Raw genomic sequence first — 23,054 nt, 5'->3', positions numbered from 1 at the left:
ACGATTAATCCCCAGTCTATTAGGAATCACTATTCCCAAGTCACTGAGTCTCTTCGCATGCCCGGTCATGGCGAGCATGTGCTCACTAACGGAGCTGCCTTCTTCCATCATGCAGCTGAAGAAGTGTTTCGATGCTTCATAGCATTCCACGGCTGCATGAGTTTCAAATATAGCTTTCATCTCATTGACCAACTCATGAGGATCGTGGTGCTCAAAACGTTTTTGAAGATCGGCTTCCAGACTGCACAGAAGGGCACACTGAACTTGAGAGTACCGAGTTTTCCGAGTCGCGTAAACATTCTTTACTTCATCGGTTTCAGTTTCTGCAGGAGGGTCACCTAGCGGTGCATCAAGCACAAATTGCAGATTTCCGCCAGAGAGGAAGATCCTCACATGACGGAACCAGTCGGTGAAGTTGCTACCGTTGCTCTTAAGCTTTTCTTTCTCTAGGAACTGGTTAAAATTGATTGGGGACGCCATCTCTACAACATATATTTGCAATAGTTTAGACTAAGTTTATGACAAATTGAGTTCAAATTTTAATTCAACATAATTAAAAATCTAGGTGAACTCCCACTCAAAACAATATCCTCCGCATTGTCTTAGTGATCACACGAACCAAATCCACCACACCTAAGTCCGATCATCACGAGACAAGGTGTAATTTCAATGGCGAACATTCAAAGTGTTCATCATATCAACCATATGATTCATGCTCTACCTTTCGGTATCACGTGTTCCGAGACCATGTCTGTACATGCTAGGCTCGTCAAGGCCACCTTAGTATCCGCATGTGCAAAACTGGCTTGCACCCGTTATATGCACTTGTTGATTCTATCACACCCGATCATCACGAGATGCTTCGAAACGACAAGTCTTGGCAACGGTGCTACTAAAGATGAACACTTTATTATCTTGATATTTTAGTGAGGGATCATCTTATAATGCTACCGTCGCGATCTAATCAAAATAAGATGCATAAAAGGATTAACATCACATGCAGTTCATATGTGATATGATATGGCCCTTTTGTCTTTGCGCCTTTGATCTTCATCTCCAAAGCACGGACATGATCTCCATCATCTTCGGGCATGATCTCCATCATCGTCGGCGTAGCGTCAAGGTCAATGGCGCCGTCTTCATGATTGTCCTCCATGTAGCAACTATTACAACTACTTTGAAATACTACTCAACATGAAATTTAAAGACAACCATAAGGCTCCTGCCGGTTGCCACAATACAATAATGATCATCTCATACATATTCATCATCACATTATGGCCATATCACATCACCAAACCCTCCAAAAACAAGTTAGACGTCTCTAATTTGGTTTGCATATTTTACGTGGTTTAGGGTTTTCGAGAGAGATCTAATCTACCTACGAACATGAACCACAACGGTGATACTAATGTTGTCAATAGAAGAGTAAATTGAATCTTCACTATAGTAGGAGAGACAAACACCCACAAAGCCTCTTATGCAATACAAGTTGCATGTCGAACGAGGAACAAGTCTCATGAACGCGGTCATGTAAAGTTAGTCCGAGCCGCTTCATCCCACTATGCCACAAAGATGCAAAGTACTCAAACTAAAGACAACAAGAGCATCAACGCCCACAAAACCATTGTGTTCTACTCGTGCAACCATCTATGCATAGACACGGCTCTGATACCACTGTAGGGATTCGTTGCATAGAAAACAAAAATTTTCCTACCGCGAACACGCAATCCAAGCCAAGATGCAATCTAGAAGATGGTAGCAACGAGGGGATGATCGAGACTCACCCTTGAAGAGCTCCAAAGCCTACAAGATGAGGCTCTTGTTGCTGCGGTAGACGTTCACTTTCCGCTTGCAAAAGCGCGTAGAAGATCTTGATCACGGCGCCACGAACGGGCAGCACCTCCGTACTCGGTCACACGTTCGGTGTTGATGAAGTCGACGTCCACCTCCCCGTTCCAGCGGGCAGCGGAAGTAGTAGCTTCTCCTTGAATCCGGCAGCACGATGGCGTGGTGGCGGTGGTGGTGGAGAACTCCGGCAGATCTTCGCTAAGCGTGCGGGAGCGTTGGAGGAGAGAGGGGCGGCTAGGGTTTGGGAGGGGGTGGCCGGCCACTAAGGGGGTGCGGCCAGGCTATGGTCTTGGGGTGGCCGGCCCCCTCCCCTTGGCCCCTCATTATATAGATGGAAGCCCCAAGTGTTGGACTACAAGTCTTCGAATAAGACCCGAACCCAAAACCTTCCATGTGATAGGGAAACCTACCCAAGGTGGGAATCCCACTTGGGGTGGGATTCCCCCCTTCCATGTGGGGGGGTGGCCGGCCCCCTTGGTGGAGACCAAGGTGGACTCCCCCCTCCTAGGGTTGGCCGGCCATGGGAGGTGGAGTCCCTCCGGGACTCCTCCTTCCTTAGTGATTTCTTCCGGACTTTTCTAGAACCTTCTAGAACCTTCCGTAGAAACTTCCGGATCATTTTAAATCGTATAAAATGACTTCCTATATATGAATCTTATTCTCCGGACCATTCCGGAACTCCTCGTGATGTCCGGGATCCTATCCGGGACTTCGAACAAATCTTCGAACTCCATTCCATATTCAAAATCTACCATTTCAACATCAAACCTTAAGTGTGTCACCCTACGGTTCGCGAACTATGCGGACATGGTTGAGTACTCTCTCCGACCAATAACCAATAGCGGGATCTGGAGATCCATAATGGCTCCCACATATTCAACGATGACTTCAGCGATCGAATGAACCATTCACATACGGTACCAATTCCCTTTGTCACGCGATATTTTACTTGTCCGAGGTTTGATCATCGGTATCACTCTATACCTTGTTCAACCTCGTCTCCTGACAAGTACTCTTTACTCGTACCATGGTATGTGGTCTCTTATGAACTTATTCATATGCTTGCAAGACATTAGACGACATTCCACCGAGAGGGCCCAGAGTATATCTATCCGTCATCGGGATGGACAAATCCCACTGTTGATCCATATGCCTCAACTCATACTTTCCGGATACTTAATCCCACCTTTATAACCACCCATTTACGCAGTGGCGTTTGATGTAATCAAAGTACCTTTCCGGTATAAGTGATTTATATGATCTCATGGTCATAAGGACTAGGTAACTATGTATCGAAAGCTTATAGCAAATAACTTAATGACGTGATCTTATGCTACGCTTAATTGGGTGTGTCCATTACATCATTCATACAATGACATAACCTTGTTATTAACAACATCCAATGTTCATGATTATGAAACTAATCATCCATTAATCAACAAGCTAGTTAAGAGGCATACTAGGGACTCTTTGTTTGTTTACATATCACACATGTATCAATGTTTCAGTTAATACAATTATAGCATGGTATATAAACATTTATCATAAACATAAATATATAATAACCACTTTTATTATTGCCTCTTGGGCATATCTCCAACACCATAGTCCAAGGATGAACTACTCACACATCAATCCGGAGGCGATCATGGTGATGTAGAGTCCTCCGGGAGATGATTCCCCTCTCCGGCAGGGTGCCGGAGGCGATCTCCTGAATCCCCCGAGATGGGATTGGCGGCGGCTGCGTCTCTGGAAGGTTTTCCGTCTCGTAGCTCTCGGTAATAGGGTTTTCGCAACGGGGAGTATATGTAGGCGGAAGGGCAGAGTCGGAGGGCTGACGAGGGGCCCACACACTAGGGCGGCGCGGCCCCCCTTGGCCGCGCGACCCTGGCGTGGCGGCGCCTCGTGGCCCCACTTCGTATGCTCTTCGGTCTTCTGGAAGCTCCGTGGAAAAATAAGACCCTGGGCGTTGATTTCGTCCAATTCCGAGAATATTTCCTTTGTAGGATTTCTGAAACCAAAAACAGAAAACAAAGAATCGGCTCTTCGGCATCTCGTCAATAGGTTAGTGCCGGAAAATGCATAATAATGACATAAAGTGTGTATAAAATATGTGAGTATCATCATAAAAGTAGCATGGAACATAAAAAATTATAGATACGTTTGAGACGTATCAGCCGACCTTAGCCGGCCTTCGACGACGCTTCTTCGCTGGTCCCTCGGCGGGAACCTCAGTAGGTGACCCAAGCATGATCTTCTCAGTCTGCCAGAAGAACAGACGCCATTAGAGGTGTGCCAGCTCACGAGTAGTAAGGCCTGAAAATGGACATTGATAACATTAGTAAGGCCTCATACATTTGCTCATACGACAGGCATATGGAGTGGCCATAAACTAAGTGTAGTGTGCAACAACTGTGGCACACATGACTAAGTTTGAGGCCACCACCTAGCCTTTCATTGTGCCTTTGTTGAATCATTGGCCAACACAAATGAGGCCTCATACATTTTGTCACATGGCAGGCAGAGGGACTGTCCCCAAACTAAGTCTAGTGTGCAACGAATATGGCAAACACGACTAAGTTTGAAGAAAGCACCTTGCCTTCCATTGTGCCTTTCTTAAATCACTGGCCAATGCAGAACTGAAGAAGCAGAAACATGCAAAGCAGGGTATCAGAGGCCTCATACAATTAGGACATATGGAGGAGATGTTTGACCAGAACCAATGGCATGGTCATGTTAAGTCATGTCATAGGTTCTGATCAATCATCTGCTCATACTATGATCCCAGGTTATAATCATTGGCCTAGTTCAATCAAGAAACAACACAAGTAGCAGTTCAAATTAAGTACATTACGAGTGGTACTTAGGGTACATTACAAATTCTACTTAGGTCACATTACAAATTCTCCTACAGTACATCTAAAACACATTCATCACTCCTCATAAGTAGCCCTGATCCTCTTAAGTTTATCCTTGATTGCAAAGTTCACTTGAAGCAGATCGTATATGTCATACTCTAGCTTTCTCTTCTCAGTCTCCAAAGCCTTTTTTCCTTCATCCCATTCTTGTTTCTTAGCCCCATCACTTGTGCTTGTGTTCTCTGTAGATTCTTGAGCATAGCAACTTCGTTCTTCAAGTCCTCCCACTCCTCTTGCGTCTGAACAAACTAGCGCGATTTAGCTTAATCTTTCGCACAACAATCACAACATGCTAAACCCGAACATAAAAAACTTCCCCTCTATGCATGCACAATACAATCTGGCAGTTTCACCAATCCAAAGCCCGGTCTATGAAGGATCTACCGCGATTGGAGATTAGAGTAACATATCTAAGAAAATCGGGACTGTGAACAACAAGAACTGGACAAGAACAACAAGCAATGGCGATGAGCACGTTGCAAACATCAATCAAAACCCTATCCTAATGGAAACCCTAGCAGATATAATGTGCATGTCGTCGCAAATGCCCGAGAATGGCATGTTCTGGCAGAACGAGTATGAAGGTGAGAAAGAGAGGTCGTTACCGCCATTGTTCCGGCCGAGGACGAGCTCGAGGTCACGGACGAACTCGAGATGCCGATGAAGACTGCAGATCAGGTTGCGGCCGATGTCGCGGTGCTGCTCGCCGACGTCTCCTCCTCCGGTACCGGTGCTCCTCCGTGTGGCGGTCCGGCGGATTGGTCGGCGGGAGGGGAACCGCTGGGTGATGTGATAGTTTGGGGGAGGTGAGAGTGCGGTCGCGAGTGAGAGAAAGGAGAGGGGAGCGGTGAGGCTAATTATGACGCGTGTTTCCGAAGGGACGCGGAGTTTTCGCCTCCCTTCCTCACGCGTGCAGTCTTCTGGCCGCGACGAGCCTAGCCCCGAAGAAACTGCCATTCCGAGCGTTCCTCCAGACCTGTTTCGAAGGTGCTTTAAAACCCGGTTCATGCAAGAACGCGGTGACCTGCAGGTAACCAAACGGACCGAAATTGGTTGGGCCGATGCGAGCCAATGGGTATCCACACTACTAAACGCGCCCTTCATCTCCCCCCTATACTTTTCCCTGGATTTGCGTCCATCGTGTGCAGTGGCGGAGGCGGCAGCCAGAGAATGGGTGTACATGGTCTCTAAGATATCACGTTTTTACATTGTTTTTTTAGATTTATTTAATGTGCATTGCTCTAGCCATAGGCTCATAGCCTTTTTTTTTTTCAAAAATAATGGGTGTACATCTGTGTGCTCAAGTAGCTCCGCCTATGATCGTGTGCTAATTTCCGAAAAGATATATTTTGTAAGAACATATATATCAAATTAATTCATGGCTACATTTACATATGCTGTAAGGGCATCTCCAACGCGGCGACCCATCCCGCGGCCTCGCGTCCGAATGGGTCCAACCGGATAAAAACGCGGCCCAGCACGTGGATCCATCCCAAAAACGGATGGCCGCGCCGTCCGGGATGATCCAAACCCAGCCTAAATCTGGGACGAGTTTGCGTGGCTGCGGACGCCGATGGTTGGCCGCTCGCGTCCGCCCTTGTACGCCTCTGGCCCACGTGTCATAGAGAGATAGAATTTTTCTGCATTAAAGTTAACCATTACAGTTTTTCTTAAATCTACTACTACTAGTCTAGCTACATACGGGGCTGGCGGCCTCACCGGCGACTCGCCGACGGGGCTGTGGATTTCACTCGACGCGGGCGGTCTGTACGCGTGAGGATTCCACTCCAGCTTTAACAGCTGGGTGGCTCGGCGGCGACCCTCTTGCGGTGCTCCTCCGCGGCCGCCTTCCTCTTTTCCGCCCGCGCAGCTTTGGCGCGCTCGCGCTCCGCCTCCTGCGGCGTCACCATCCGCCTCCCGCACACGTCGAGCTCCTGAAGGGCGGCGCGTTCCACAACAGTCCGTGCCTCCAGGTGGACGCGGCCGGCGGCCTGGGCCTGGTGGTTCTCCTCGCGACGGCGCATGCGCTCTTGGCGGCCGCGCTCCACCGACGCAGTAGCCTCCCGGGCGCGCATGAGGTGGCGGGCTGCTCGCATAGCAAGGAGCTGGTTCTTTTGGCCGAGGAGGTCTCCTAAACGGTGGCGGCCGGCCCGGCAGGTGGCCTCGTGCTCCTTCGTCACGCGCGTGAGGTCGGCGAGACACTCCTCGATGGCGACGTTGATGTTCGTCAGCGCGAGGTCGTCGAACAAGTCGTCGGCGTCGACGGGCTCTGCCTCCTCCTCCGCGGCGGGCTCCGCCTCCTCCTCCACGGCCTCGTACCAGCCGTCCGCGTTCTCGTGCCATCCGTCCGCGGTAGCCTCCACCAGCTCTGCGTCCTCTTCCTTCTTCGCCGTCCCCTCGGCAGCGACGCGGAGTGCCTCGTCGTCGGCGACCCAACGCACGTTCGCCCGCTCCTCCTCCTCCGTCCGCGGGAACCTAGCCCGGGCGGCGAGGGAGAGCTTGGCCCACGTGGCCTGCAGGGTGCGCGACATGGCGATGGAGGTGTAGAGGGCGTCGGAGAAGGAAGAGGGGGAGAGGACGGCGGAGAAGCCGTGAAGGTCTGTGAGGCCGGCGCCGTCTTTTTATAGCCGGCGGCCTTGGCGGGAAACTTGGCGCGTAGGAACCCTAGTGCGCGCGGGAACTTTCCTGCGTGTTCTCCCACCCGCCATTGCTGTCCCGTCGAGGCCTGCCATGGCGCAGAGCCGCGCGTTGAAGACGAACCACGTGGCGGCTTTTTGGGTCACCGCGTTGGGTGCAGCGTGGCGACCCAAACGGACACGCGGACGCGGGACGCTGTCCGGGTGTCTGCGCGGCCACCCAAACGGCTCAAAACGGATGGCCCAACGCGTCCGTTTGGGTCGCAGGGTTGGAGATGCCCTAATGGACTTATCATCATATATAACGTGCACTGTATTAACACTTCAGCAAGGTAGACACAAACTACTTGCATACTGATGCTAACACGAGCATAGCTTGGAAAGAACCAGGCAGCAGACACAATTGACCAAAAGGGTTGGCAGCAGAGAGAATGCGTTAATGCCTGCAATATATATTTTTAAAGAGAAAGAAAAATATTATGACAACAATTTTTTTACGATTTATAGGTCATTACTCATGAGTGAAGAAAAAAATGTGTTAAGACACATGGAAATACAAGATCGCCCAACAGTACTCAGCTTCTCACGCATGTTGTTTTAATGACCAACATGACACTTTCTCTTGAGAACACAATTCAGTTATCTACAATGATGAACTGGACAACCTAACGCATATCATACTAATAAATACAACATGACGCATTACACTGACCATATTTGCACGAGTAACATGACCAGTTTCACATCAGATGATCATCATATTTTCCCTTCTAAGATAAGCACATTTGACAACCAACATAGAAAACAAACCACGGCAGAAACCATCTGCCAACATATATAAATGGTGCTTACCTGAGCTTGGATTCATCCTGCATAAATGAGGGTAGAGTTTCAACAGCCAATGAGAAAGGACAGAGCAGCAGGAACAATTGCCTACATAAATCAAGCACCCGAGGAGACAAAACAAGCACGATCAAGTATTCCAAATTCTTCCCCCAAAGATAACATTGGCATAGTACTTGATAACCACTAGAAAAGGTTTTTTACATGACAGCGAAGGCACAAAGCAACAAAAGAAAGACTAGCAAGAAACTTTGCACAGATCACCTAAAACTGAAGACCATCCAATTCAATATTTGCCATATGTTCGACCTTTCCAGTTCAACAAAGATCCAACATATAGACAAACGACATGGTGAAACGAAAATGTTACTTCAGGTCTTGCATGCATTACAGACACGCAAACTACCATCTACCTAGATGATCCAATCACATATAATAGTGTTACTTGCAGCCACATTACATCCTCTACCGCTTCCTCTTATTGTCCTTCTGATTGGATGCAAGCTTGGCAATGAGCTCATTCAAAACAGAGGGATAGGTTGTAGTTATATGCTCCCAGCCACCAGTCGCCATTACTTTTTCCAAACACGGCGGAGACTGGACTTGGATAAACTTCAAGCATGTCTCCCTCAATTTGCGGCAGTGGTGTTGCTCAGCTAGAGCAAGAGTGGACGCCACCGAACTCACACCTATATGCTCAGACAAGTGCTCTTCACATAAGAACTTGAGCCTTGGGAGATCATACATGTCTGCTGCTACAAACAAGTCGTGCAGCCACATTACACGCTCTACGTCTTCCTCTTCTTTGCCGTCTTCCTCCAGGTCAAGGCATGAGCCTGTGTAGATGAAGCTAAGCAAATCCTTGAACACTTTTGCTTCCATGTCTTTAATCTGTATGACACTTGACGTAGTGCCTTCCTTCATGGGGCCAAACAGTTGTGCCATGAAGACTGTAGACCGGGCTGCAAGCACACACCGATGTGCAGGGAATGTCTCGCCACTAACTTCGAATGTCACATCAGCACCCACCTTATTTTGAAGGAGATAGTCAAGATGCTGACCTATGTCAGACATGGTGGCACCGACATCCTGGGTGTTAGGGTCCTTGCAAACCATGATGTCGCACCGGATGGTGAAACAATTATCCTTCAAATGAGTTGATCGTTCAAGGGCATCTCTTTTCATGAAGTTCTCAGAGCCCCAACTATAAAATTTTGTGGAGAAACTGCGTGGCTCAGATGCACGAATGCACATCGGTTTTTGATACTCAACCTGGTCGACGAAACTAAACCCCACGTGCACCTTCACAGCCTCTTCAGTATCGACATCGCAAAGGCAAATATAGCAAGAAATATAGTCAGTAGAACTCTGCTCGTAACCATTAGGACAGTAATGGATGCACCAATGATGGCCTCCTATCATGAAAGGCCCAGACGTGATCGCCTCGCCGTTGTGTATCTCTTGTAGGGTTCGCAAGTAGTCTTTGACCACAAGCAGGTGGTACCCACTGTTCGTGTCAGTATCGACGGCCGACGTGGTGCAGTGCTTTCCATCGGTGATGACAGAAACACCCGTGAACAACGACATAGCGAGATCTGCAAGTTGATCCGAAACATAGGCACCATTAACATTCCAAGATTCGATTCAAAGATTAGATGGATGATCTGAGGGGGCAAACCTGATCACCTCCCGCTGCTTGAGAGATGACACTCCACTCGCTGGTGCGTGCGGCCTGCACATTTTACCGAGAGTTAGGGTTCGGTTCTCTATAAAAATTCATGCCATCTTTTGCTTGCATTAATTGCTCCCGTAACAAGATTCTATCAACATTAGTCTATACTATTATATTGGAGTTGGTCGTTTGTCACTCAAAGCGTTTGATTGTCGTCATTTGAATCATCTTGCCCGTCCAATCTAAGTCGATCTAATCTCACGGTCTGATTAACATTATTCGTCCAATCGCTTTTCAAGGCAAGTCACGATCCTCCACTTATTGCCTCTAATCATGGTATTGAATTGCAATCAATAGAAATTAAACATGAGATATTTTCTTGCCGTGTATGTCACTCCGGTATACAAAATTTATGTGGTGCATAATATCTTTCCCCGTATACTCAACTGAGATCTGGTTTCCTTACACATACCATCCTCCTATTCTTCCAATGAATGTGTGTTGTGACACAGACCGGAGCGAGGGTTAGCTCCGATAATGCTACACCTATGGAAATAATTTACGGAAAGAGCTCTACCTTCTCTCCCAGACAGCGGGCTCCTCGTACTCGTGCACGGCGCTGCTAAACCTGGCGACCGCGGAGCCCATGGTGTGGCCGTTGCAGCTGAAGTTCACCGGCGAGCTGGAGACGGAAGCCATGGCGTTCCTGGAGGTGGCGCTCATGGAGGCAAACATGGGGTGCGAGAAGATCCTCAAGGGGTATCGCCGCTGTCGTCGTCCAGGCGTGCACCCATCCTCTTCTTCCGATTACGACACCATCGACAACGTGGAAAAGGACAGCCTGGAGGTGTGCAGCATCGAGGTGCAAGACTTCGGGCACCAGATGTGCGCCGCCTGCATGCTGGCGCTCTGCTGCCACAGCAAGCCCATTCGGCTGGATGCTCATTTAAATTTGATTTTCAGTCCTTTGTGGTTGAACTTCGAGTTCTCTGTCCATTTCTTAATCCATCTCGGCATCTAATTTGTGGGCAAAGAAAACGCTCAATCCAAGTGGAAGCTCGAACCTGTGCTGCTACTTCACATACACATTTTCATTCAGTCATGGGAGAAGGTTGAGATAGGAGGTACCGCAATGTCTTTCTACTTTTTTGTATCAGCTATATATGAAAGCCATTTGGCATGATGTTTATGTAACATTTCAGTTGCTTGGCACGGTGCAGCTACTCCATTTTCTCAGAGACTCTTGCACTTTTTTTTATCTTTACATATTCAGGAGGAAAGACGAAAGCAGAACTACATAATTGGGTGGAGTCTGTGTTCAAATCTATAGGTTCAATTGTTCGATCCTCTTGCACCCTAGCCTCTACAGATAATCTTCAATGATTTCCATTTTGCAAATTTGTTTCATCAAATATACCATGTAAGTTGTATCATACAGTACTACCATAAACATGTATGCTCACTTTGGTTTCTATCTGGTTTGTGATCCAAAACAGTGGAGATAGCATAATATAATTTATTTTTTGCTCCGGATTTTTTTTTCTGCTCTTTCTTTGTTTTCCTCTACAATTTTTTTAATTGGACACAGAAGGATAGCATACATGATGTTTCTATTAGCATTACAAAATTTGATTTTCTACGTTAAACATGTTTATTGTTATTTGCAGATGAACAAGTAATGAATTATCAACAAGGCATCTCATGTATGCTTCGTAAGGTGCACCGTTCGGTCGCCAATTATGTAAAAAAATGTTTCATATGTCCTTAGTCAGGTGTAGCGGGTCAGGCGCCTAGGTCTTTAAAATTTTCATTTAATTTTTATTATCATATTTTTCAATGCTTGTGAATTATAACTTTATTATCAATTTATCATATTGCATCTGCCTTATAATCCCCGTAACCAAGGTTTTGTTACTTGCTGGGCGTATAAGGGAATCTCTAGAAAGTTTCACGATTGGGTTAATATGTCTCTCCTTGGTTTCCTATTTCTAACAGTGCCGTATCTTATTTTAATCAACGTATTTGTACAAGTAAATGAGATAGATACTCAAACTTGCACCTGTAAACCTTGCCGTACAAATTAATGTGAGGAGACAGCGACCCCACCCCCCCCCCCCCCCCCCCTCACACACACACACATCGAACCCTCTACCTTGTCGCCCGACCCATGAGGGACGTGTCGGATGCCCGTTTGGTCAAAGCGAGATGCCGTCGATTTGGGGGAGACCGGCAGCATTGGCATAAAACTTGAGAGACAAGGTATGGGAGAGGAGACAGAGGGGCGATGCCATGCTAGGCCATTGGAGACGAGGCAACAAGCGGCCTCTAGCTCTTATGATTAATTAATTGTTCGAAGTTTTATTCTTTCTGTAGCAATTCAAGGATTTTTTTAAAAAAATTTCATTTACCATATAGTTTTTTTAGATCAAAGTTGGTTATGGAGAAAAATATCCTGACGCCGATGATGGTTGACTTGAAGGGAATCAAGACTTAGCGGGTTTTACAGAATCCAAGAGAGAATCATCCTTCTATAAATGATCATAATTAAAGGGTGGCTTATTCAGTTTGCAAGGTGAACATTCTATATTGCACATTTTTTTGTATTCCCACGTGGAATCTTCTTATTAATGACAAATAGTGCTCGTGTAGGGTGGTTACAAGACAAGGAATAAAATTTGGAAACAATTGCTTAATAACCGAGCAAATGAAGGCAAAGACATCATATATAGTATTGTACAAGAATATCTAAAGTGTGTCGATGAGAGTTTAAGTAAAGTGGAATCTTGATATTTTTAAAATACTATGTGCTATCTTTTTATACACGTGAATATTCACATGCATTATATGAATTGCGGATTAAAAAAAGACCGTAGCAACGCACATGCATCCAACTAGTTTCTACAATACTACACTATAGATCAGGAAAATAGCAATTGTCTATAAAATTGGCTACAAATAAGGAGGATAACTTTGTTTATACAACTCTATAAATCACCTACAGGAGATCTACAAATCAGCAGCAGTGGGTAAGCTATTTCTGTATTTCACGGTGGGATACGTAGCAGAAAAAAGAAACAGCAAACTGGAGGCCGGCAGCTCACCGGGGGAGCGAGCGGAGGTGGAGGGCCTGGGGAGGGCGGCGAGCTCGGTGGAGGCCGTGCTCAGGCTGGGGTGTCAGGTGAGTTTTTTTTAAGAAGCTGGTCGTATCACATAGTCAGCGAGGGACGGGTCACGGGTATGGGAAGGCCCCGAGGAGACGAACCTTCCGGAAGCGGCGGTAGGGAGCCGCCGGTCACCTTCAACGACGGCCAGTTGACGGCGGCGGGAATGGGAGAGGGAGACGACGAGTGGAGTGGGAGGCGGCTGAGCCGTGGTGGAGTCCCGAAGTAGACCCGAACCACCGTCGCCTCCAGTATGGGCCAGAGATAAGTGGGCTGGAAATGACCGCTATATGGGCCGACAAAAAGCCCATATGGACCCCTCTTTCTCCTACCTGAATGTTTGGAAACTTTGCTCGTTTTTGCACAGATTAGCTTGATCTTGTTGTTTCGCTGTGTATGATTGTCAACGTTTTGGTTAGGCCTGATGAGCACATAGCATGGAGGAGCAGAACCTGACACGGTGAGAGATGCTCGTTCGGATGTATACCAAGATATATATCCAGTGTCAACGAGAATTGATTAGAACTCAGCTACTGTACAAGATATGACATTAACCACTGCCTGCTGCATTGTTTGCATGTACATGGGCGTCTCTTTGTTGATGATATCTTCTCACACAAGTTTGCCGAGGAGTGTTGTCTCACCTCTTCTTGCGCCTTGTCAGACATATCTTGCGAATGTTGATGATATCTTCTCACACATTCAACTCAGACAGCGGACAGCACTGCTCACCACGGAGCCACGTCACAACCATACCAGTAGCCATGGCCCATGGAGTACTACTACTACATATAAGTTCTTGAGACGAAAAAAAAGTGTATGTGAGGCTACTGTAGTGACAGGGAGATTTGCAGTAGCTATCATACACCCAACAACTTGGGAGAGGTTCAACGGACAGTAAGATAGTACACCTAGCAATGCTGTGGTGAAGAATAACCCAATTAGCAATTTTATCAGTTAGTCATCATTAATCGAAGACTTCTGTGACAATTACCTAATGGACTTGTCATCATCGTTTATAACGTGCACTGTATTAACACTTCAGCAAGGTAGACACCAACTACTTCATACTGATGCTAATACGAGCATAGCTTGGAAAGAACCAGGCAGCAGAAACCAACTAAATTGACAAAAAGGTTTGGCAGCAGAGACAATGCGTTAATGCCTGCAATATATTTTTAAAGAGAATGAAAAATATTAGGACGATTGATAGGTCATTACTAACGAGTGAAGAAAAAAATGTGTTAATACACATGGAAATACAAGATCGCCCAGCAGTTCTCAGCTTCTCACGCTAATAACGTAAGAGGTCACAGAAGTGAGCTGATGTTGTTTAATGACCAACATGACACTTTCTCTTGAGAACACAATTCAGTTATCTACAATGATGAACTGGACCAATCTAACGCATATCATACTAATAAATACAACATGATGCATTGCACTGACCAGATTTGCATGAGTAACATGACGACTTTCACATCAGATCATCATCATATTTTCCCTTCTATGATAAGCACATTTGATAACCAACATAGAAAACAAACCGCGGCAGAACCATCTGCCAACATATATAAATGGTGCTTACCTGAGCTCGGATTCATCCTGCATAAATGAGTGTAGAGCTTCAACAGCCAAGGAGAAAGGACAGAGCAGCAGGAACAATTGCCTACATAAATCAAGCACCCGAGGAGACAAAACAAGCACGGTCAAGTATTCCAAATTCTTCCCCCCGAAGATAACATTGGCATAGTACTTGATAACCACTAGAAAAGGTTTTTTTACATGACAGGGAAGACACAAAGCAACAAAACAAAGACTAGCTAGGGACTTTGCACAGATCGCCTAAAACTGAAGACCATCCGATTCAATATTTGCCATATGTTCGACCTTTCCAGTTCAACAAAGATCCAACATATAGGCAAACGACATGGTGAAACATAAGTGTTAGTTCAGGTCTTGCATGCATTACAGACACGCAAACTACCATCTACCTAGACGATCCAATCACATAATAGTGCTACTTTTTTTTTGCGATAACATAATAGTGTTACTTGCAGCCACATTACATCCTCTACCGCTTCCTCTTCTTGTCCTTCTGATTGGATGCAAGCTTGGCAGTGAGCTCATTCAAAACAGAGGGATAGGCTGTAGTTATATGCTCCCAGCCATCAGTCGCCATTACTTTTTCCAAACATGGGGGAGACTGGACTTGGATAAACTTCAAACATGTCTCCCTCAATTTGTGGCAGTGGTGTTGCTCAGCTAGAGCAAGAGTGGACGCCACCGAACTCACACCTATATGCTCAGACAAGTGCTCTTCACATAATAATTTGAGCCTTGGGAGATCATACCTGTCTGCTACTACAAACAAGTCGTGCAGCCACATTACATACTCTACGTCTTCCTCTTCTTTGCCATCTTCCAGATCTTGGCATGAGCCTGTGTAGATGAAGCTAAGCAAATCCTTGAACACTTTTGCTTCCATGTCTTTAATCTGTATGACACTTGACGTAGTGCCTTCCTTCATGGGGCCAAAGAGTAGTGCCATGAAGACTGTAGATCGGCCTGCAAGCACACAGCGATGTGCAGGGATTGTCTCACCACTAACCTCGAATGTCACATCAGCACCCACCTTACTTTGAAGGAGATAGTCAAGATGCTGGCCTATGTCAGATATGGTGGCACCAACATCCTGGGTACTGGGGTCCTTGCAAACCATGACGTCCCACCGGATGGTGAAACAATCATAAACCTGGAGCGCACCTTTACAGCCTCTTCAGTATCGGCATCGTCAAGGAAAACACAGAAGGAAATATAGTCGGTACAACTCTGATCACAACCGTTAGGGAAGTACTGGATGCACCATTGATGGCCTCCTACCATGAAAGGCCCAGACGAGATCATCTCGCCGTTGGGTATCTCTTGTACGGTACGAGAGTAGTCTTTGACCACAAGTAAGTGGTACCCACTGTCCGTGCCGGTATCGACGGCCGACGTTGTGCAGTGCTTTCCGTCGGTGATGACAGATACACCGGCGAATGACATAACGAGATCTGCGAATTGGTCTGAAATCAAGTCACCATTCACATTCCAAGATTCGATTCAGAGATGAGATGGATGATCCGAGGGGGCAAACCTGGTCACCTCCCGCTGCTTGAGACAACGCTCCACTCGCTGGTGCGTGCGGCCTGCGCATTTCGCCGAGAATTAGGGTTCTGTTGTCTATAAACATTCATGCCATCTTAATTTCTATAAAAATTGGTTACAAATCAGGAGGATAACTTTGTTTATACAACACTATAAATCACCTCACCTAGCAGGGAATATACGTACAAATCAGCAGCAGTGGCTAAGCTATTTCACAGTGGGATACGTAGCAGAAAAAAAGGGTAAACTGGAGGCCGGCAGCTCACCGAGGGAGAGAGCGTCGGTGGAGGGTCTGGGGAGGGCGGCGAGCTCGGTGGAGGGCCTGGCCGTGCTCAGGCTGGAGGGGACTCGGGCTGGGGTGTCAGGTGAATGAGCTGTTAGGTTTTCTAAAAAGCTGGTCGGATCACATAGTCAGCGAGGGACGGATATGGGAAGGCCCCGAGGAGACGAACCTTCCGGAAGCGGCGGTAGGGAGCCGCCGGTCACCTTCCACGACGGCGGGAAGGGGAGAGGGAGACGACGACGGCGACGGCGACTGGAGTGGGGAGGCCCCGAGGAGACGAACCTTCTGGAAGCGGCGGTAGGGTGGAGTCTCGAACCACCGCCGCCTCCAATATGGGCCAGAGATAAATGGGCTAAAAACGGCCGTTATATGGGCCGACAAAAAGCCCATCCGGACCCTCCTCTTTCCTTTACGAAACTAACCCCTAAACCCTCATCTTTCTCCTCCCCCACTGTCTGCCGCCACCGCGGAGGGGACGACGCAGCCACCGAGCCGACGCACCGTCTCCTGCTCCTCAAGCCGCCGCCGCTCCCGACGTAAGCTGCGCCAGAATTTCCCCTCCGCTCTCTGCTTCCGCTCTCCTGTAGTCGTAGGTGGTATTTGAGATTTTTTGCACATCGGTAGTTAAGGGTTGCTAAGTTTAAGACTATGATCCTTATCAACTGGGAATTCGGTAGTGTACGAGCATCTGATCAGCACAGCCCTATGCATAGGTTAGCTAGTTCATCGATCTTGGGTAATTTTGTTTGATTTATGACAGCCTGTCCATTTTATTTGCTACAAAGAGACGTTATGTTTTGCTCAAGTTTTCATCCGTTGTATGTACTGCGTGGGCTCGTCATTACTCACTAGTTCCATCTGCCTTCCTTTTTCTTCTAAAAGACTGTAGGAAAAATCATTGCATGCTTTTCCAGTCAGGTCTACCTTGTGCATAGGTTGATCATACAATCTTATGCATAGGTTGATCATACAATCTTATGCATAGGTTGATCATACAATCTTATGCATAGGTTGATCATTCAATCTTGTGCATAGTCTGAGTGCATCTCGTGGAATAAATTTGGTCTTAAGGCGGTCTGTGAATTTGTTATAATTTCACTGCTATTTTGCTGATGCTGTCATTTTCTTGTACTGCACGTGGGTTGTTCATAAGTTCATCTGCATGTTTCATGTTGCCAAACCTGCGGGGAAATCACAGCATGCTATTTTAATCTTTTTTTTTTGTTGCTTTTAGAAAGAAGATGGTGTAGCTGGTTACTTGTCTTGTTTGTAGCGTATACTCAGAACACTCCATTGGATTGTAGCCATGTTTTGCTAGCTTATATGATGTTAAGTTACCTGGTTTGAATATGTTGTATGGGCGATGTAAATCGCAATTGTTCCTCTTCACGTAGGCAATTACTTTTTTTAATCTTCAAAACAGTGATGGTGTAGAACTTTGATAAAAGGCATCGTGGCCTTGCCTAGATAAAGGGGTTTGGCCTTTTCCACTGGGTCTTCATGAAGTGCATACATGATAATACTTGCTACCGTTAATATAGTTATTGCGGACTATTGATCTGCTAACGACTTCTGTTCCTTAGCTGATGTTGTATTCCTCTTATCGCTTGAAATAGTTCTAGCAGTGTATTTTGTGGGTTTATTAGCCTTCTTGAGCTGCCGTTGTAATCTATCCACTTGAGGTAGCAGCTATTTTTTCTTAATCTTTCATGATGAAATGTTTTCACTGTGTTCCATGTCTGATTTTGCTTGGCAGCTCTTAACTGCCATATATGCTGCTGAAATCTCGTTGTTTTCTTCAAGTCCAGTGATCTCTTCCTTTTGTCTACTGGTTTGACATGATATTTTATATCTGTATACAGGAATAGGTAGCCAAGGTTAATATCATCAAGATGGTGCAGTATAATTTCAAGAAGATCACTGTTGTCCCTCCTGGTAAGGACTTCATTGACATAATCTTGTCCCGCACTCAGAGGCAAACACCAACTGTTGTCCACAAGGGTTATGCTATCAAACGCATTCGCCAGTTCTATCTGCGGAAAGTTCGGTATACCCAGCAGAACTTCTATGAAAAGCTGTCCACCATCACTGACGAGTTTCCCCGACTGGATGACATCCACCCTTTCTATGGCGATCTCCTTCATGTGCTCTATAACAAGGATCACTACAAACTTGCCTTGGGTCAGATCTATACTGCAAGAAATATCATTGCAAAGATCTCCATGGACTATCTGAGGCTGCTCAAGTATGGAGATACCCTGTACCGTTGCAAGTGCCTCAAGGTAGCTGCACTAGGTCGCATGTGTACTGTTCTGAAGCGTATCACTCCTAGTTTGGCGTACCTGGAGCAGATCAGGCAGCACATGGCCAGACTTCCATCAATAGACCCAAACACCCGTACTATATTGATTTGTGGCTATCCAAATGTTGGGAAGAGCTCTTTCATGAACAAGGTTACAAGGGCAGATGTGGATGTACAGCCTTATGCTTTCACAACAAAATCCCTATTTGTTGGCCATGCAGATTACAAGTATCTGCGTTACCAAGTGATTGACACTCCAGGTATCCTTGATCGGCCTTTTGAGGACAGGAACATCATAGAAATGTGCAGTATCACTACTCTTGCCCACTTGAGGGCCGCTGTGCTCTTCTTCTTGGATATCTCTGGGTCTTGTGGGTACACTATTGCTCAGCAAGCTGCACTCTTCCACAGTATAAAATCCTTGTTCATGAATAAGCCTCTAGTCATTGTGTGCAACAAGACTGATCTGCAGCCGCTTGATGGGCTCTCTGAAGAGGACATGAAGCTTGTAATGGAGATGAAGGCAGAGGCTATGAAGACTATACCTCAAGGCGGAGATCCTAACGAGGAGGGTGTTCTATTGACCATGAGTGCTTTAACAGATGAGGGTGTGATGGCTGTTAAAAATGCTGCATGTGAGAGGCTTCTTGAGCAGAGGGTGGAGATCAAGATGAAATCAAAGAAGATCAATGAGTGCTTAAATAGGTTCCATGTTGCTTTGCCCAAGGCTCGTGACAACAGGGAGAGGCCTACTTGCATCCCTCAGGCTGTCCTGGAAGCTGAAGCAGTTGCTGCTGCAAAGGAGGAGAAACTTGAGAGGGACCTTGAGAATGAGAATGGAGGTGCTGGTGTCTATTCTGCCAGTATCAAGAAGCATTACATATTGGCCAGTGATGAATGGAAGGAAGACATTCTCCCTGAGATATTGGATGGACATAATGTTGCTGATTTCCTGGATCCAGATATCCTGGAAAGGTGTGAAGAGCTGGAAAGGGAGGAGGGTCTCTGTCTTGAAGAGGAAGCTGCTCAGGATGCTTTCATGATCGATGGCCATGATGAATTAACTGAAGAGCAGCGTGAAATATTGGGCAAGATCAGGAAGAAGAAGGCAATGCTCATCCAAGAGCATAGGATGAACAAGAGTACTGCAGAGAGCCGTCCTATTGTTCCAAGGAAGCATGACAAAGATCGGAAATTCACAACCAAGAGAATGGGCAGGCAACTTTCATCCATGGGCATTGATCCTACTGCGGCTGTGAACCGACTTCACAGCCAGTCAAGAGGGCGTAAGCGTGAGAGGTCACTGAGCAGAGCTGATGGTGACGACATGGAGGTAGATGGCCAGCACTCTGACAAGAAACTGCGAACAAGGTCTCGGTCTAGGTTCCAATCGCGACCGATGGAGGAGGTCATACCAGGCGAAGGGCTCAGGGACTCTGCTCAAAAGAAGAAGGCCATCAAGAAATCAAGGGACTCTGTGAAGAAGAGGAATAAGAGCATCTCCAGTCGCGTCCCCCAAACCGTCCCCCAAAGGGATTTGGGGCGCGCCGGACAAAAAAAGCGTTCCAGCCGCGTCCCCCAAATCCCATTTTTGTCCGGCGCGGCCCCATACGGTGTCCGGCGCCCCGAGCCCGTCCCCGTCCCACAGGGGACGCTCCGGGGACGCCGGACACAACGAAATGAGAGGCGAGGAGGCGCGGGGCCGACGCGTCAGCGGCACAGGGAAAATTCGTCTCACACTCCCGCCAAATCCCGCCGCTCCCGCCAAATCGCGCCTATACCGCCGCGCACAGGCCTCCCAAAACACATCCCGCCACCGATTCATTTCTCCTATCCCGCCGATTTCTTTCTCCCTCCCGCCGTCCACCCGCCGCCGCTACCCTCTCCCCATTCCATGGTGCCGCCGACAGCCCCCAAAAAGATGGCGAAGAAAGCGGCCAAGAAGCCGCCGGGCAATGCGACGATAGGGGCGAAAGCGCCGTTCGCGAAGCCGCGGAAGGCGCCGGCTGCGAAGAAGAAGCCTGAAGGAATGACCGACGATGAATGGCAGCAAGATTGCCTGCGCCGGAAGCTATCGACGGCGGAGCGGAAAGGACGGAGGGCGGTGGAGCTGGAGAAGAAGGCTCAGGCGGCGCGCCAGCACCAGCACGTAATGGCCGGGTGTATCGCCGCCACCAACGCGAGCCCATGGAGTACGTCCATGCCGGTGTACGTTCCCGGAGTGATCTCTCCGTCGCAAGCCGCCTTCTACAACGACGGCCCCTCCGCCACTCCCGGGTGCGTGACGCCTAACTTGTCGCCGCACTACCAGGATGCGCTGCCGCACGGCGGCTTCAACCCCAACAACCTCTACTCCCCGGCGTACGAGCAGCGCGAGCCAGGCCCCGGTCCGGACGGCGACCCTTTCATCGGCCGCAGGGGTCCGCTCGAATACGACGGCGCCGGTCTTTGAGGAGGACGACGGGGTTGAGGAGGACGACGAGGAAGAGGAGGGGGTGGAGGACGACGAGGAGGACGACGATGAGGACGAAGAGGGCGGCGACGAAGAGGACGACGAGGGTGCCGGTGACGATGATCTCGTGGAGGTAGACGCGGACGGCGTGAGGACGAAGAAGAAGAAGAAGAAGAAGGCGTCGGGCACACGAGGCCCGAAGTGGACGCCTCTGGAAGATCTTTGCCTGTGCGAGTCGTGGGCGACGGTGAGCCATGACTCCATCATCGGCGCCAACCAAAAAGGCGGGAAGTATTGGGCGAGGATCAAGACCGAGTTCGATGAGCGCAAGCTCATCAACAGCGACTACCAGAAAGTGACAATGAAGAGGAGCCAAAAGGCAATGTCGACGCGATGGGCCATCATCCAGGCGTCGGTGAACTCCTTCCATGGGTACCATCAGGACTTAGAGACCAGAGGCGGCAATGACGCCGACGTCGCCCAACTGGTACGACTGTTTCTTCCATAATCCGTAGCGCCCACATTGTGTTCGATGAAATGACTCTGCTTCCTTTGGTTAGTTTGATCGGGCCATGGAAATGTACGCCAAGAACTCGGAAGGTCACAAGCCGTTCGCGCTGATGCATTGCTATGGCAAGCTCAAAGTGAATGAGAAATGGCGGCTGACGCGCCTGTCGCTGTCCAAGGGGAAGGACGCCATTGATCTGGACGCGCCGCTGGCAACTTCGACAGGGCGTCCTACTGGCAACAAGGCTGCCAAGGCCGCCTTGGCCGACGCTGCGTCGTCTGAGAAGACGCAGGCGTCGATCACGAAATGCCTCGCCGACGTCTCCTCGACCTTTATCTCCCGCGACAAGAAGGCCGACCAAAGGTGGGCCGAGCTGCTCAAGAGGCAAGAGGAGAAGCTGGAGCTCAAGAAACGCAGGGACGACATGTCCCTGCTGAGAACGTCGACAGAGGGAATGTCTCCCCGGACGCGAGCGGCGCACAACTTCTTCAAAGGCCAGATCCTCGACGAGATCGAAGCCAAAATGGCGGCGGCCTCCGCGTCGGCGACGGAGCAGACGCACCATGCACAGGAACAGGCAGATCGCGACGAGGTCGTCGTGCTCGACGGGCCTGCGTCGACTCAGGACACGACGCCGTCGACCAACCCCTTCTTTTGATCCCAGTACTTTGATCGATCGCCGCTACTCTGATCGCGACGAATCGGCGGGAACGATCTCTTTTGAATGCATCTATTTGAATTTCTGATTGGAGCCGGCGTTTGGGGGACGCGGCTGGGGAGCGACGTCCCCCAAACGCGGCACGAACAAAACACGTCCCCCAAACGCTCGATCCGGCGCCCTTTGGGGGACGCGACTGGAGATGCTCTAAGCAGGCTCGCCGTGGAGAGGCGGACCGTGTCATCCCCACCTTGAGACCGAAGCATCTCTTCTCTGGGAAACGAGGAATCGGAAAGACAAGCAGGCGATAAGCCAATCAATGTGGCATGGCTGCTTGCCATCACTTGATCAGGTGTGGGAACTGTGCTTCACATTAAAAAGATAGCGCCCTCTGTTATTATTATTGTGGGTCAATGCTTATCTCTACATTTTCTCCTTCTGCAGGGGCTCCAGGAACCTCCTCCAGGAATCACTCCTATCGGGCTTGGAATCGGAGGAGGCTTTCAATACCTAGACGGCAGGACGAGATACTACTATCTATATATACTAGTTAAATGCCCGTGCGTTGCTACGGGCAATATTACACGTGAACACATTAAAAAGATGGTTAAAATATGAAC

The 23,054-nt window shown here is 48.2% G+C and overlaps 3 protein-coding genes across 5 annotated transcripts; 1 reads left to right on the top strand and 2 right to left on the bottom strand.

Annotated features, from left to right (window-relative positions):
- Window positions 1–8,383: 8,383 nt before the first annotated feature.
- On the bottom strand, window positions 8,384–13,315 carry LOC127341656 (BTB/POZ and MATH domain-containing protein 2-like). Of its 3 annotated transcripts, XM_051367533.2 has the most exons (4): window positions 13,183–13,302; window positions 13,022–13,086; window positions 9,927–9,980; window positions 8,384–9,843 (listed from the first exon to the last, which is right to left on the bottom strand). In XM_051367533.2, the coding sequence occupies exon 4, from the start codon at window positions 9,833–9,835 to the stop codon at window positions 8,714–8,716; it is 1,122 nt and encodes a 373-aa protein (XP_051223493.1). In that variant the 5' UTR covers window positions 9,836–9,843; window positions 9,927–9,980; window positions 13,022–13,086; window positions 13,183–13,302; the 3' UTR covers window positions 8,384–8,713. The 3 variants fall into 3 exon arrangements, with proteins under 3 accessions (XP_051223493.1, XP_051223491.1, XP_051223494.1); XM_051367531.2 differs by lacking the exon at window positions 13,022–13,086 and having other exon boundaries at window positions 13,183–13,315; XM_051367534.2 differs by lacking the exons at window positions 13,022–13,086; window positions 13,183–13,302 and adding an exon at window positions 10,498–11,591.
- Window positions 13,316–14,774: 1,459 nt separating this feature from the next.
- LOC127341657 (BTB/POZ and MATH domain-containing protein 2-like) lies at window positions 14,775–16,904 on the bottom strand. Its single transcript, XM_071827215.1, has 4 exons — window positions 16,718–16,904; window positions 16,498–16,605; window positions 15,965–16,137; window positions 14,775–15,836 (listed from the first exon to the last, which is right to left on the bottom strand). The coding sequence occupies exons 1-4, from the start codon at window positions 16,902–16,904 to the stop codon at window positions 15,156–15,158; spliced, it is 1,149 nt and encodes a 382-aa protein (XP_071683316.1). The 3' UTR covers window positions 14,775–15,155.
- LOC127341655 (nucleolar GTP-binding protein 1) lies at window positions 16,897–22,980 on the top strand. Its single transcript, XM_071827975.1, has 4 exons — window positions 16,897–17,050; window positions 18,377–20,311; window positions 22,647–22,786; window positions 22,879–22,980. Exons 2-3 carry the CDS (start codon window positions 18,407–18,409, stop codon window positions 22,743–22,745), a joined length of 2,004 nt encoding a protein of 667 aa, XP_071684076.1. The 5' UTR covers window positions 16,897–17,050; window positions 18,377–18,406; the 3' UTR covers window positions 22,746–22,786; window positions 22,879–22,980.
- Window positions 22,981–23,054: the final 74 nt, after the last annotated feature.

The sequence above is a fragment of the Lolium perenne genome, chromosome 3 (assembly GCF_019359855.2).
Source record: "Lolium perenne isolate Kyuss_39 chromosome 3, Kyuss_2.0, whole genome shotgun sequence".
In the NCBI taxonomy this organism is placed as follows: domain Eukaryota; kingdom Viridiplantae; phylum Streptophyta; class Magnoliopsida; order Poales; family Poaceae; genus Lolium; species Lolium perenne.
Note: the sequence above shows the minus strand (reverse complement) of the source record. Positions and strands in the feature narration are given on the sequence as shown.

What these genes read in the sequence shown, in the direction of transcription:
- LOC127341656 (XM_051367531.2), bottom strand. Translation starts at nt 9,835, where the DNA reads ATGTCGTTGTTCACGGGTGTTTCTGTCATCACCGATGGAAAGCACTGC.
- LOC127341657 (XM_071827215.1), bottom strand. Translation starts at nt 16,904, where the DNA reads ATGGGCTTTTTGTCGGCCCATATAACGGCCGTTTTTAGCCCATTTATC. An exon ending in CACCGACGCTCTCTCCCTCG is followed by an intron (nt 16,138 to 16,497) that starts GTGAGCTGCCGG and finishes ACCAATTCGCAG; the next exon opens with ATCTCGTTATGTCATTCGCC. An exon ending in TCTCGTCTGGGCCTTTCATG is followed by an intron (nt 15,837 to 15,964) that starts GTAGGAGGCCAT and finishes GGTGCGCTCCAG; the next exon opens with GTTTATGATTGTTTCACCAT.
- LOC127341655 (XM_071827975.1), top strand. Translation starts at nt 18,407, where the DNA reads ATGGTGCAGTATAATTTCAAGAAGATCACTGTTGTCCCTCCTGGTAAG. An exon ending in CTGTGAAGAAGAGGAATAAG is followed by an intron (nt 20,312 to 22,646) that starts AGCATCTCCAGT and finishes AGATGCTCTAAG; the next exon opens with CAGGCTCGCCGTGGAGAGGC.